Source organism: Diadema setosum, chromosome 1 (genome assembly GCF_964275005.1).
Source record: "Diadema setosum chromosome 1, eeDiaSeto1, whole genome shotgun sequence".
Classification (NCBI taxonomy): Eukaryota; Metazoa; Echinodermata; class Echinoidea; order Diadematoida; family Diadematidae; genus Diadema; species Diadema setosum.
The window spans coordinates 44,067,922-44,083,148 of record NC_092685.1 but is presented as its reverse complement, the minus strand read 5'-3'; the positions used below and the strand labels follow the sequence as shown (position 1 = coordinate 44,083,148).

The 15,227-nt window shown below is 39.0% G+C and overlaps 2 protein-coding genes across 2 annotated transcripts in view; one reads left to right on the top strand and one right to left on the bottom strand.

Annotated features, from left to right (window-relative positions):
* Nucleotides 1-98: 98 nt before the first annotated feature.
* Nucleotides 99-8,531, bottom strand: LOC140236361 (arpin-like). The gene is made up of 6 exons (XM_072316320.1): nt 8,392-8,531; nt 7,313-7,388; nt 6,996-7,128; nt 5,163-5,369; nt 4,167-4,333; nt 99-3,369 (listed from the first exon to the last, which is right to left on the bottom strand). Exons 1-6 carry the CDS (start codon nt 8,481-8,483, stop codon nt 3,361-3,363), a joined length of 684 nt encoding a protein of 227 aa, XP_072172421.1. The 5' UTR covers nt 8,484-8,531; the 3' UTR covers nt 99-3,360.
* A 268-nt stretch (nt 8,532-8,799) lies between these two features.
* Nucleotides 8,800-15,227, top strand: part of LOC140236353 (ral GTPase-activating protein subunit beta-like) — a 45,963-nt gene continuing 39,535 nt past the window's right edge. Inside the window, exons 1-4 of the mRNA XM_072316312.1 lie at nt 8,800-9,164; nt 10,918-11,113; nt 11,523-11,687; nt 14,193-14,426. Coding sequence (XP_072172413.1) covers nt 8,913-9,164; nt 10,918-11,113; nt 11,523-11,687; nt 14,193-14,426 — 847 coding nt within the window. The 5' untranslated portion in view covers nt 8,800-8,912. The remainder of the gene's footprint in view (nt 9,165-10,917; nt 11,114-11,522; nt 11,688-14,192; nt 14,427-15,227) is intronic.

The following is a 15,227-nucleotide window of genomic DNA, read 5'->3' as shown; positions in this document are numbered from 1 at the left end:
AAATGCAATAGTGCATTTTACACACCCATCTTTCATTCCTCAATGCCAATTTTCAGAACATTTCGTTCAGCATACACTGCACATGATCCAAGTTTTTGTTTCATCTTTGCAAAGATATAAAAGATTCTTTATTCTAAATATGACAATATATCTGTGTATATATACACATGAGATTATATCAAAATGTAGTACATTTATATATGAGCAATGGTATGTGTATAATGACAAAGTCTTACTCATGGTGTTAGATAGTACCATTGTACAAGTAGCTTTAAGAAAAATGGTAGATGTGTACTGTTTTATGGTAAACTACACTCATCTTTATGAGCGATACATGTTTCTGGTTTTTGAATAAAAATGTGTTTTAAATGTACTAGCACAAATCGTTTGTACCGAGTATTCTCTTGTGTGAATTAGCTAAGGAAGAGTTTCACAAAAGTGATGATCATCTTCTCAGCAAGCTTATACATGTATATTTTTGAGGGTCTTGTATAGCTATATGCCGTTACTCTGGTTCTATAGAAAGGAATATATTCACACAAAAACATAATATTGCAACTACTCCCTTGCCCCTATAACATTTTGCTAAGTTCTTTGGATCAGCAGATTCAAAGTACATGTAGTGGCTATTTCAGTGGTAGCTTTCAAAATGTCTAAATATGCAGAAAATTACACTTCTAATGGAAACGACGGAACTAGGCCCAACAAAGTTACTTTCATCTCATGCTGAAAAGTATAGGTACCCTCTGTTTGACTCGTATATTGAGAATTTCTTCAAAATCAGGCACTGAATGTAGCGATAAAATTGATGTGTTGATAGCCATACTTTGGCAAGTGGAGTAAAGCCACAACATTTTCACCATACAGAACATTACAAATTTTTTTAAGGACTTGTGCAGACTTTTGCCAATGATGAGACTGAAGCCCAGATGATTTTGTGGAAGACCTGTGTACATAGACACTTGCAACTGAAGCTAAGTGCTCTAGTGACTCTTCATAATTACACTTACTGCTAGTTTGACTGCCATTCATAGTGAAAATAGTTTCCAAATGATTAGTTAACAAGTAATGATGTTTTTCATTATCCCGTGATTTAAGGCATTCCACAGCTGAAATGAGTAGGGCCTAGATCTACAGGAAAAAAAACAAAACAAAACACATGAAATCTACACCTAAAAATGTATAGAATATCACTTTAGGGTTTCGCCACCTATTGAACAATATGACCAAAGGAGTACCAAATGGTCCTACAAGCAGAAATGCCCTCTAGTACTTCATAGAATAGCACAATTTCCATATCATTAAAATCAATACATTAATTCATAATGAACGCTTTTGATAATGTTGCAACAATCAGATCACTTTTTGTTTTCTCTATGCAAAGGGCATATTTAAAATATCAACAAACATAAATACCAGTAAAAGAGACAAACAAGCAGCTCAAATCATGGATGTTTTACAGCAAACTTTGAAAGATGTCTAAATTCCAACATCACTTAATGCAACAATTCTTAAGTTTTGAAATGAGGAACATGGTGATACAAAAATGTCATGTTTAACAGACCAATAATGACAACTAATGAATGGAATGGAATCCTTACACATCAAACATGAACATTTCTTAAATTGTTTTATGCATGCATAAAATCAGATGTATTACGAATTGAAGTTCAGCACGTTTCTGGGTTAACAACATATATTATCAATCATATCTAGGCATGTGCACAGTTTATACAATTTGGTCAGTACTGAGATGAACAATACAAATGACATGTACTGGTAGTGAAGAACTAGTCTCAAAATAAGATTTAATACTCTACATCACCACATGGCAAGAAATATCTTCCATTTGAGTTCTCTGATCTTACACATCAAGCTGTAAGTACACTTGTGAGTTATAAAGAACACTGATACTGGTATACATGTATCTTGCCCAAAAGTTAATAAGTTTCTTTGCTATTCTATTGCTTTTCAAATTCTGGAAAAAAACTAGAAATGTCGCTACGGCGACTGGTGTATGCCTCCGCCATAATACATGGTTCTCCTAATAGGTCTATAGTACAATGTCTTGACAATGTGTGATGATAGTTTCACACAATTGGCAAAATATTAAAATGACAGGTTTGCCACAAATGTGCTGAATGTTCACTTTCCTAGAACTAGGTTCAATTGGATGAATGATTAAAACATCAAGAGTGCAGGTATTTGGGGGAACTGATGATTTTCACTTGACTTTTGACCCTTTTACAAGTTTATGCATTGAGTAATTTTCAAGGTATTGAGAAAAAGTATAATTTCAGTATCAAATGGTAAAATAGTATTATCGAAACCTGGCCTTTGACCTTTGACCCCACAGTTCCAAAGAGAATCACTGTTAGGTAGAACATGCATAAATATGTAAGTTTCATGACAATACCTTGAGTTATTTTTGAGATATGGAGGAAAAAGTGCAATTTAGCACTTTCACTTGACCTTTGACCTTTTGACCTTTTGACCTTTGACCTTTTGGCAAGAAACTTCCCACAGAATATATATTGGGTTATACATGCATACATCAAGTTTTAAAAAAATCCTTCAGGCACTGCATAAATATAAGGAAAGTAGTTATATTTTGAGGAGTTGACCTTGACCTTTGACCCCCTGACCTTTGACCCATGACCCCCAACTTCCCTAGATAATCACTGCCCATCGGTACAAGCATATATACTAAGTTCCATGAAGATACCTTGAACCATTTGCGAGATATGGAGAAAAACATGAAATTTCAATTTTTTTTTTCACAAAATAACCTGTGACCTTTGACCTTTGACCCTGTGACCCTAAAATCCACACAAAGTATCATCCCCCAAGGATATACCCTCATACCAAGTTTGATGCAAAACCACCACACGGTTCTTGAGATATCGACAAAAACAAAACGGAACGGACGGACGTACGGACGTACGGACGTACGGAAGTACGGACGTACGGACGGACGGACGACCTGAAAACATAATGCCTCCGGCCACTTCGTTGGCGGAGGCATAAAAATAATATAACAGAGTGATTCCACTAATCAAATGGAGCTTGTTATGACAAGTGTCCATTGTACTTGTTATCATACTACTTTGTACTTTCTTTTCCTTATACGTATACATCAGAGTTTGGCACAAACATGTAAAATAGATCAATACCCAAATCTTGTTACAAAAAAGAAGTCCTGTCTGCAGAATTATAGAACCTGAAATTTTTATATTCAAAATTTGAAAAGTACATATTATACTGGTACAGTGCAGTTATTTGATATTACTCATTCTGTCTGATTCCCTTTATATCCTGGAGCTGGGCTTCATGAGGATTACTGGAGAAGAACAGCTGACATCAGTCGTCCTGAAATGACAAGGATAGGAAAATTTTCTGTATATGATAAATATGAAGACATCAATCAGTAATGGCTGCATGATATGGGTACATTCCTATAAATCCATTTGTGTGTGTGTGTGTGTGTGTGTGTGTGTGTGTGTGTGTGTGTGATAGTTTTCAGAAAATTACTAGTAACTCAGGTGATAAAGCTCTCCTAGTACACTCTAGCTGTAACACTTATATTTCCTGTACAGCTTAGAATCGTTTGAGCATACAGAGAGAACAATATTCAAGCCCATTACTATGTAGCTAGAATGGATGCATTTCACTTGTTAACTCATAACCTATTACAATTACTTGTAATAGCATGTTTGAATTTCTTAAGAGTGGTCACATGTGAAGCTGAAATGATTTCAGAACTGAATATTTGTATTAAAAAAAAATGCTAGCTCTATTTTTCAGTTGTCATAATGCTATTCTGCACTTTGATACAATGTGGCACTGCATGCTCCTTAGATATTTATCAGGGTAAATTGATTTGAATTCATAATCCAACAATCTTATCATGGAAACATCCTTGATGGTCACTATTGATTGACATATTGCCCTACATCGACATAAATAAACACGGATTAATCAGTGTTTGAGTAGTAGACGTGATAAAAAAAAAAAAAATCATGGGCATACATATTATTAAAAACACTGATTAATCAGCACTTATTTACATTGAGGTAGGGCAATTTGTCAATCAATTGCAATAAAAACAATTTGATGCAAGAATTCATGAACTTGAATCCTTGTGGATGTTGCAGACTCTGTCTCACCCATTCATCATCCCCAGCTCCTTCGTTCTCCTCCTCCAAAGGCTTCGGATCAGGCAGATTTTGTGACTTGACTGTCATGATCTTGTCGGTCCAGGACACACCGACTTGTCCAGAACCGGCCATAGTGGTCATTTCTTTTGTGACAGTGTCCAGTTTGCCCACCGAGTCTGAACAAAAAGAAGGCAAACCAATAGGAGGAAGCATTTATAGAAAACAAAACAAAACAAAAATATCCATAACAAAGCAAATTAACATTCTGTCTTTATGCATTTATGAACAACAGTAACTATTATTTCAATTATGTTTGATACTGAGTAATCTCTGGTGTTTGAATGTCAAGGTATTTGCTCGATACAAAAGCTAAGGTATTGTGACATGCTAGAGATTTATCACCTTTAAGAAAACATTTGAAAATAGAATGGAGCGTCAACATGCTTTTACATTTTCATTTTAGGTCTTGAAATGATATTTTTGTATGATACAAGATGGAATGTGCTACATTTGATGTCAAATCTATCATGCAGCACTGACAGCAAAAATGATTTTCATAGGCACATTTTGAATTACAGGGCAACCAAAGCCCGGCCGCCTCATGGTTTCCATTTTTCTGAAGCAGGGATGATATCACTTGCTCAGTAGTTGACATATATATTAAGTATAGCTACTCAAAGCTATGTGTACTATACTTAAGGGAAATCACTTCATTATCTAGGGAGGCCAAATATGAAAACTGTCCCGACACTTTTTGATGCAAATTACAATATTCTATACATACTTTCTTCCCCAAAGACATGAGTTTTGAATCTTTAGAGTTAGGCTTAAAAGTGAACTCATGAGCTTGATTTAGACTGAATGAAATTGAGGAGACAGATCCTGCACTTACTCTGTAAAATGGGGGCACAGCGTTTAAACTAAATTATAGAAGATAAGGTTTTAAGGCTTAATGCTTTGCTCTTTCATTTCCCTGGGCATTAATATAGTGTATGTTGGACATACCCAAGAAAGGTCCATCCCCCTTGGTTCTGAGTTTGACGGTATCACCATCCTCAAGTTCCAAGTCCATCAGCTCTTGCTCGGTCATCCAGAAGGCCAGGCATCCCGCTGGAGTGTGTTTCCGTGTGAGGGCCTCCAGGGCAGGTTTGCTGACCATGGACTGCAGCTGGGTTTGGGTCAGGTGGTCAGTTAGCCCCTTGGCTTCAACCTCTGTCAAAAAAATAACATGTGAACCTGCCATGACAGCAGCTGTCCAATGAAGCTTGCAAAGGGTAGAACTTGACAGACATGACTCGATATATTATTTTTTTTTCTTTAGTCAACTAAATCCAAATTCTGAAAGGTTGTCAGACACACATGATATTGTATATCGCAAAAGACTATTCCTGCTTGAGCACACCTGATAGATTGGCATTTCATAGCATTATCTCAAGTTTGGATTGGACATAGCACCATGGACATGCATATTCAAGTGTATGCGTCAAGTTGAGGCTGTAATAATGTCTTTAAAATTTAAGAATGTGCAGCCTGCAACGGCAGAGGTATATGTGCAGATTAAGAAATCAAGTTACGCACAAGCGGTATGTGATAAAATTGCAATGTGCACAGATGATGGTCATGAAGAAAATAAAGTCACTTTTGAGCTGATAAGAAGCAGCTGATCATCATAAAAACATAAACAACTAGAAATGTTGCTGTGGCGACTGGTATGCCTCCACCATAATACATGATTCTCCTAATAGGTCTATAGTACATGTGGACAATGTGTGATTACATTTTCATAAAATAGGCAAAACATCAAAATGACATGTTTGTCACAAATGTGTTGAATGTTCACCTTCCTTGACCTAGATTTAATTGGATGAATAGGAGAGCATGTATTTGGGGATTTAAGGACTTAAACTTGACTTTGACCCTTTCATAAGTTTATGCATTGAGTAATTTTCAAGGTATGGAGAAAAAGTGCAATTTCTGTATTGAATAGTAAATTGTTACCATTTTCATCTGGCCTTTGACCCTAAAATTCATAAGAGAATCACTGTCACGCAGAACATGCATACATATGTACTAAGTTTCAAGATAACTTGAGCCACTTGCGAGATATGGAGGAAGAAGTAAGTTCAGCACTTTCACTTGATCTTTGACCTTTGGACCTTTGACCTTTTTTGGCAAAAAAAAAAAAACCTTCCTAGAGTATCTTTATTGCGTTATACATGCATACACCAAGTAAAAAAAAAAATCCTGCTGGCATTACATGAATATGAGGGAAATAGTAAAATTTTGAAGTGTTGCCCTTGACCTTTGACCCCTGACCTTTGACCCCATGAACCCCAAATTGCATAGATAATCACTGCCAGTCAGTACATGCATATATACAGCTGTACTATGTTCCAAGAAGATACCTTGAACAATTTCCAAGATACGGAGAAAAAAAACACTTGAAATTTAACATTTTTACTTGACCTTTTGACCTTTGACCTCATGACCCCAAACTTTCACCAGAGAATCTTCATTGGGTAATACATGTATACACTAAGTTTCAAGAAAATATCTTCAGGCATTGCATAGATATGGGGAAATAGTGAAATTTTAAGCATTTGACCTTGAGCATGTGCACCCAAAAGTTGATAGGCACAACTTCACCCCCTAATACACACGTACATCCCAAGTTTCATTAGGATACCTCAAAAAGTTTTTTAGTTATGCTGTCCACATAATTCATTACGGACGGACGGAAGGACGGACAACCCAAAAACATAATGCCTCCGGCACCACTTCCTGGCGGAGGCATAAAGAAACAAATACAAACAAAACACAAAAAAGGGGAAACCTTACTGTAGGATGACATGAGATAACCAGTATTGACTTTCTGTGTGTTGTCCATGTTTGGTTCAATTTCCTCTCCCTTGCTGTTGAACTTTCGTCTGTGGGCGACCTTCACTCGGACATGCAAGACGAGGTATCGTATCTATAAAAGTAAAAATGCAGAATAAATTCTTCTAAAGTAATGACATGTCTTTGCAGATATTTATGTTGCTCATGAGTAAATGTTTGTGTCTAATAAATGTGTGCATCAGTTGTGAAAAAAATAAACAAACACAAAAAACATTGAAAACAAACCAATATGAGGTGAGAGATTTTCTGTGACATACCTTTTGTTGCTTGGAATCTGTAATGACATGCTTCGATCTTGCTTCTATTTTTCCTTCTATTAGCGCACCAGTCCCACTGTAGTAAATATAAAGACAAAAATAAAAGAAACTAAACAAAACAGCTTGCAATTAAGAACATAAATCATTCCATCCAGAAGTCAATGAAGAAAATAGATTTAATTCAAGCATAAATTCTACCTGTTCTAGTCTAAAATGAAGTGATACGATGTGAACATCAATATGACTTATCATTACATACATTAGGTTCTGGTTCTGGTTCTGGTTCTGGTTGTATACTGCACACAACGCCCTGGTGGGCTATCACGGTACAGTGGTCGGGTCATTTGCAGCAGCAACAATTAAATTTTGAAGTGAGCTTTTTGGGTTATGTTAAACACATCTATATTAGATAGATCTGCTTTAAACATGTCGAGGTTGTGGGCCGTCTTCACACTATCTGGCAGCAGGTTCCACTCTGGAATAGTGTGAGCGTAGAGGGAGTACTTGAAACAATCCTTACTAAATTTAGGCCTCTCATAAGAAAATTCTCCATGAAGTCGACGTTCATTACAATATGTATCACATGTGATGCAAACACAAACACACACACACAAATGCCTAACAATACAAAACGCGAACTGATAAAAACAATAAAGAAAGATTGAGTATGATACACTAATTCTAAATTTAAATTTGCTGTAAATTTGACTTAGAAAAAAATATGAATCATAACCTCACTAATTTTACACTGCCTGTATGGTCATGGACCAATGCAATGATGACAAATGGGGTAAATCATTTCATCTAGAAAATACATTACATTCTAAAAAGTACCTAGAGCTAGAGAAAAGATTTTTCAATATTTGCAGTTTTTTCTTGAATCTTAAAACAATGAATTACAAAAGCTAGACAGAGAGAGAAAGATAGACAGTTAAACGTCACATGTACTCCTTTAGCCTTTCACAATCTCCCAACTCCATCCTGAACGTATGGGACTGTGTATAGGCAAAGGGCAGATCCTATCCGACAGTGTCAAAGATCCACCAAAGTCAGTTCTTGCTTTTAATTGTACTCCTTACCTTTGAAAATCATCAGGTTTCCACTGGCTTGGCCAAGACTGGTTCTCTACAGGAACAGAATGTAGCGGTTCATTATGGTAGATGCGAGACATTTTTTCTTTCTTCTGTCTTCAGCTACCTGACTTACCAGACGACTTCGCTTTTCCGCACAAATTGCAAAAACAATGCTAACAAAGACATCCCAGTCGTTTTTAATCATTATTTTATTTTTGAAAGAGTAGGTTGCCAGCAACAGTAAATTTATCATCATTAATGAATTTTTAAAAGTATATTAAATCAATTTTTAATAGAATTTCTGAACTATTTTCTTTTATTGCATCAATTTTTTGTGTGTTTAAGAGCAAACCGCTTAATTAGCAGTCTAATCATAAATGTTCGTGCAGAGGTCAGCGCTAACTTCACGGAAGACATAGAATGAGAACCACCCAGATAGAAAAACATAAAATAATTACATTTTCCGGTCGTTTGTCATTTGTCATGGTATACAGTACAATACTATTGCATTGGTCTAACGACTGAAGATGTATTCCGGCTGGGCCTCGCTCCAAGAGGCCATAGAGACTGACCAAAGTAATCAGAGCGTCCTGCATACATTCCCCGAAGCCGTGGGGAAAGATGTCGCCGTATCTGTGGTGAAGCAACTGGCAGAGAACACGAACAGCGAACAGCGAACATCACTTGCTGCAAATCCACAACAGCAACTGCAGAGAGGAGATGGTGTAACAGCATGCAATCCCCTGGAGTCAGAGAAGCAAGTAGAATGGACGATGGAGGTATAATTGTACTCGTAAACGATAAATGTATTTTGTTGATTGTACAGTAAATAAAGAAGTTATTTCGGCACCTTTCCAACTTCATTGAACTGGGCTGCCCAGCCAGTTGTCATGCTCATGGGTAATGATACGTTGATCCGATGCAGTAGAAACATAATTGCGATTGCTTTGAGTTGAAGTTTGACATGTTAAATTGGTAGGTTTATATAGACCATGAATGTGTATGACTATGATGATCGTACCCCATGTCTAGATAACCCGGGGGCGCTCCGTTGTACGCTTCGTTTTCGGGCTTATCGCAGTTCAGTTCGGGAAACCCACTCACAAGGGGGGCCCCTCCTTATAAGTAACCCGTCCCCCTTTGAAGTAACCCCGTCCCCCTTATAAGTAACCCCCGGGGCACCCCTTATAAGGAGTCCCCACGCTTTTTTGCAATGCAACGCGAAAATGAAAGGACTGCGGCAATTCGCTTGATTATGTCCATAAAGCTTCACAAGTTTCCTAGTTACGGAATTTGAGCAAAATCGGTTTGAGGCATCATATCTAAAATCATGGATTTAAATGCGATGTCAAACGACCCATGCGAATGCTGAAATGCGAGCGATTACTGGCGTGAGTGTCGCCAGGCGCGGCGGCGCGGCAATGCTTGAGTGCAGACGTGGCGAGAGCAGTCGCCATGTCTGCACTCAAGCATTGCCGCGCCGCCGCGCCTGGCGACATTCACGCCAGTAATCGCTCGCATTTCAGCATTCGCATGGGTCGTTTGACATCGCATTTAAATCCATGATTTTAGATATGATGCCTCAAACCGATTTTGCTCAAATTTCGTGAGTAGCTAGGAAACTTGTGAAGCTTTATGGACATAATCAAGCGAATTGCCGCAGTCCTTTCATTTTCGCGTTGCATTGCAAAAAAGCGTGGAGACTCCTTATAAGGGGTGCCCCGGGGGTTACTTATAAGGGGGACGGGGTTACTTATAACGGGGACGGGTTACTTATAAGGAGGGGCCCCCCTTGTGAGTGGGTTTCCCGAACTGAGTTAATGTCTAGTGAGTGTATGATCACAATCCTTTCCAGGTAATCAGTCAACAGTCAATACTGTGGATCTGGCTTTATAATGTCTGTGATCAAAGAAGAGTGAACTTATAATTATGTGTCAGTTGATTGTGTGACAAGCACCCGCATCAAGGTTCGATCGTGCGTAAGTCTGAGTATAATAGGTTTCTACAGACTACACGCAGCAGGCGGTAGAATTTGGGACGGCGTTGTAGTCGATTTATGGGCGGCTTGCGTTACTACACACAGTCACTGATTTCTGGGTGGCTGCGTCAGAGTAGACTCTCTTGCATCCTGTCATTCATTTGTTCACAAGCTATTACACTATTCTCAACCGCTCATGTAATTTGAATTTTGTGTGTACGTATGTCAGTGTCTTGTACCGGTATCATGTTTATTGTACACGTTTGCTCTTTTATGGCAGTAGAAAATATATTCAATTCAATTCAAGATATCCACATGAATACAAAAGTGCATTAGTGCCTACAATGAATCAATAAGTCAGAACTATAACTGAAGCTAAAAGGGAACTGAGGTCATATTAAAAGACAAATTTTGATGCACATACTGACACACACACACACTCAGTGGAGGAGGAATACTACTGTATGAGATAGTAGATGATGACAGCCTCAAATTCCCAACCTTGTGAGTCACATTTGTTTCATCAAATGATAAAATGTTCTTCTACTTCCTAGGTGATATGCTATGGACTTGGCCTCCCACTGAGTGAACATGAGGCCATCCGTAACTGCGTGAGTGTGTATTGTGAATGGCTCAAGGCGCTGACCATTCCCCAACCAACATTACCCATGCCGCTCATTAAGGACCCCAATCCGTACATCCAGAAGATCTTCCAGCACCTTGTCAACCTCTTCAAACCCAGGCATCAAGGTCAGTAAACTTTGCAGACCATGTAGAGGACATTAATATTCTGTAGCCATGCAGTTGCTGGACTTGCAAAGTAAAATACAACATGATATCATATAAATGTTTTCTGTAGTTTCATGTCTCTCAAGCATTTATGGTTATTCTGAAGGATGTGACATGAACCTTGTCCTTGATTTTGTGTATTTAAGTTGAAAAGCTGGAAGTCAAAATGTGCTGGTATGATAAAACAGGTGATGGTGAGTAATGGAATGTTTCCTCCACCCCCACCCCTCCCCCCACCCCAAATATTCTGACATCATTATGAGTAGAAACTACCCAGTATTTAGATTCATTCTGGCGAGGAAACCTTTTTATGCTCCCTATAATCTAAGGGGCTGAAACAAGTTCTCGTTTCTCGGTCACCTCTCGACAGGAAAGAGCGATACCAACAAGCAGGCAGTGCTGTGTCACCGTGTGCTTCGCTCCGTCCAGTCTGTTGCCACGGAGAGCATCGTCATGACGAAACATACTTGGGAGGTCCTACTCAGGTTTCTGCTTTCAATCAACAACACACTTCTCTCACCACCATTGGAAACAGGTACTTTGCTAGAGAGTGTGACATGCCCCAAGATAACAGGAGCTTTAAAGGAGAAGTCCGGACGATTTTGAATAAATTTCACCAAAATCTTGATAAATCAAGGACCATAATGACTAAGTTTCATTGAAAAATACCCTCCCAACTTGCCACAATCAATTTTTTAGCATCACTAATTTTGAATCGTAACTGTTCGATTTCTGTACGCCGGCGAGAAAGATCACATGATGGCGTGACGTATTAGCCCCACATTGCTTTTTGTTTGGACGTCAGCTGGCTCGGGGAGCCCTGCTTGAGCAACAGTGATACGGGCCGAGCAAGCAGTAGCGTACCGCGTGGTTCCGGCCACGCAGCGGATGCATGCGGCATGATCTATTGCTTCACTTAAAAAATGCCGATGCGTCAAGTGTTTGGGTGTTCTAATAAACGGGGCCAGAAGAATAGTTTTTTTTTACCATTCTGAACCCAGAAAATGTGCGGGAAAGGTGTGTAAGATGGCTCTCCAATACAAATTTGTCGTCAAAACTTACAAATAATACTCGATGCAGCCTCGTCATACGCCCCATCGGCAGCGTAACTGCGACCAGCAGCCCCATACGCATAACGTAATGGGGCTGCGCACTGTAGCATTCAGAATCATGACAAGGTAGTATCACGGATAAATATCAACTTAAAATTCGAAAAATTTCTTCAATTTGAAGACTCACAAGTAAAGTTGAAGTATTGACAACAGACTTCGGGCAACGCTTGGTTCTGCCAATAGTCCCTTTCTGTTCGAATTAATGACTTAATTTGACTCGGTCGAGAGGAACATGGGAGAGCTACACTGAATTGACGGCCAGCGCATCTTATCCGGTCGTCAATGGATTTGAAATTTGTGCACGTGTGATGTGTGCGCCTGTGCTGGCCGTCAATAATTCAGTGTATCTCTCCAAGGTTCCTCTCGACCGAGTCACATTTAAGTCATCAATTTGAACAGAAAGGGACTATTGGCAGAACCAAACGTTATCCGAAGCCTATTTTCAATACTTTAACTTTACTAGTAAGTCTTCAAATTGAAGAAATATTTCGATTTTAAGTTGATATTTATCCACGATACTACCTTATCATGATCCTGAATGCTGCAGTACGCAGTCCCATTACGCTGTGTGTACTGGGCTGCTGGTCGCAGTTACCGGCAGCGGTACTTTATAGTATGATGAAGCTGGCGCTGGCGTTTCTTCCCCGGTTCAAGTTACATGTATACTGTCGTAATTTACCACCGTCAGACACACTCAACAGTCTCGGACAACAAGAGAGGCAATAATTCTGAAATTGACAGACTGATTTCAGATTGTTCACACTCAGAAGTCGAAAAAACGATCGCGGATTATGATAGCATTTGGCAGCAGCAGACGTAAATGTATGCCTGAGCAGCCTGATCACTCTGATGGCAACAATAGCCAATGCATTGTGAGTGATGGGGTGGACACTAATAAGTATGGCAGTATTACAATACATAAATATTTCAATTAAACAAAAATGTTATAGCATTGCGACTATTTTACATTAATCTTTTACGGATTTTACATAGATATATACCGAATATTATTTGAATAAAGGAATACAGTATTTGGCAACAGCACTCCTTAATCGGTGTACAGTCTCCTGCGGTAGCGCCAACAAGGCACACCTAGGCAGGCATGCAGATACTGCGCTAGTTTGCAGGCACAAACCCTTGTTGGTCGTATTAGGAGTCTGCATGTGCCAAGACTAACACACGCACCACTGCACTGCAGCCTCTCGAAGCTACAACACAGGGCCTGTGGGTCAGTGCCGAAGTGGTGCATATAGTAGTCTTGGCGCAGACTCCTCTACGACCAACAAGGGTTTGTGCCTGCAAACTAATACTGCGCCGCAGTCAGCAGTGCAATGGGAGATCAATGCGTAGCTGAGCTTCGCTCGCGGTGCTCTCAGTTGAGGAAACTGCGCCTGATATGTCACACGCAATGCACCCTGGGACAGATAGTACAAAGGGCTGCTCGCGACGGATTCGAACATGAAGAATTACCTTATTTTAAAAAAAAAATCATAGTAAATGTATCCAATGGTCTTTTCTCGTCGAGAAAAGGGTAATAGGTTCATGAAATATTATTCTTTACACAAGAAACGGCTGATAATTGTCCGGACTTCCCCTTTAAGACACATTGTAAAATCCTACTTGTTTAAGTGGAGCAATTTAACCCTTTCTGTTCCAGGACTTTGGACAGTGTACATTGTTTTGGGGTTTTGTGCCAGTCAGCACTGAAGGGTGAAGGAATATGATTACACTGACCTAGTACATAGTTGAGCTGGACACAGTTGATATTTCACAGTCAACAAACTAAGCAAACAGTTTTTGGATATGATATATATCCAGTGGTTCCTGTCTTACATTAATTCAAATCAAACACATCATTACAGTCAAAATTTACCCACTCAAAACATGTATTTGGTGACTTATTTATCTAATTCTCCTCCATCAAACAGGGAGCCTGGCTGAGCAGCTGTGTGAGCGCTTGCTGAGTGTGCTCTTTGAGGTGTGGCTGCTGGCGTGCGCCCGCTGCTTCCCCTCCCCGACCCTGTGGAGGACCTTCAGGGAGATGTGCTGCACCTGGAGGCACTACCCCTCCACCGTGGCTCAGTGGAATCGGATCAACAAGGTCCTCACTGCTCAGCTTATCCAGGTGCTCTATGGACCAGCCTTCCCATCCCTCAGAATAGGTCAGCACCACTGCTCTTGTCAGTATATATTACCACAGAGTTGATAGAAATAAGCTGAGAGTATACTCTGTTTCATATCTTCTGAAGAAATGCTTTATTCACAATCAAATTGCCTACTGTTTGATACTGAAGCAGAAACGATTATAAGTTTTCTCACTTTAAACTGTGTCAAACGTAAAATCTAAGAAGTGAAATGACAATTCATGGTCAGGGGGATAAGAGTTTGAATAGTTAGGATGAAAGTCATAGCTTAAATTGGAAAATACAAGGTTAACTAGTATTAAAGAAGTCTTACTATAATTTGTTGTCTATGCTTAAAGGCTTAGGTTAAACAGAACATAACATGCCCTAGATTTGTACTAAGTATGTATGCATTTAATTGAAGGACAAAATCACCCAAATATATGTGTGGATTTCAGTGAATGCAGTAATTTTAGTAGAGCACATCAGTGACAGCCGAAGGAAAGTTGGACAATCCATTCAAAAGTTATGAGTTTTTACAGTTTGTGTGTGGCTATCGCTGGATACGAATACTACTGCAGTTTGTGATGTCACATATGAAGAACAATATAAAGAAAATTCAGCATAATTGTAATTTTCTAGCATAATAAAAGAGCACTGGACTTGTCTCCTTCAGATGGCAGGGTGAATAATATTACCCTTTATAACATATGTCTTTAACAAGTCAAGAAGTGTATACTTTTCATTAAAAAAAAGAAAATTTCCTGAAATTCTCTTTATAGTTTCCTTACAATGTATATATTGTTCCTCTTGTGTAACATCACAAACTGTTGTAGTCTT

Excerpts from the sequence above, each read along its gene's own strand:
- LOC140236361 (XM_072316320.1), bottom strand. The coding sequence starts at position 8,483 with ATGTCTCGCATCTACCATAATGAACCGCTACATTCTGTTCCTGTAGAG. Across the intron at positions 7,389-8,391 it reads AAACCTGATGATTTTCAAAG|TGGGACTGGTGCGCTAATAG; the intron begins GTAAGGAGTACA and ends TATTTACTACAG. Across the intron at positions 7,129-7,312 it reads CAGATTCCAAGCAACAAAAG|ATACGATACCTCGTCTTGCA; the intron begins GTATGTCACAGA and ends TTACTTTTATAG.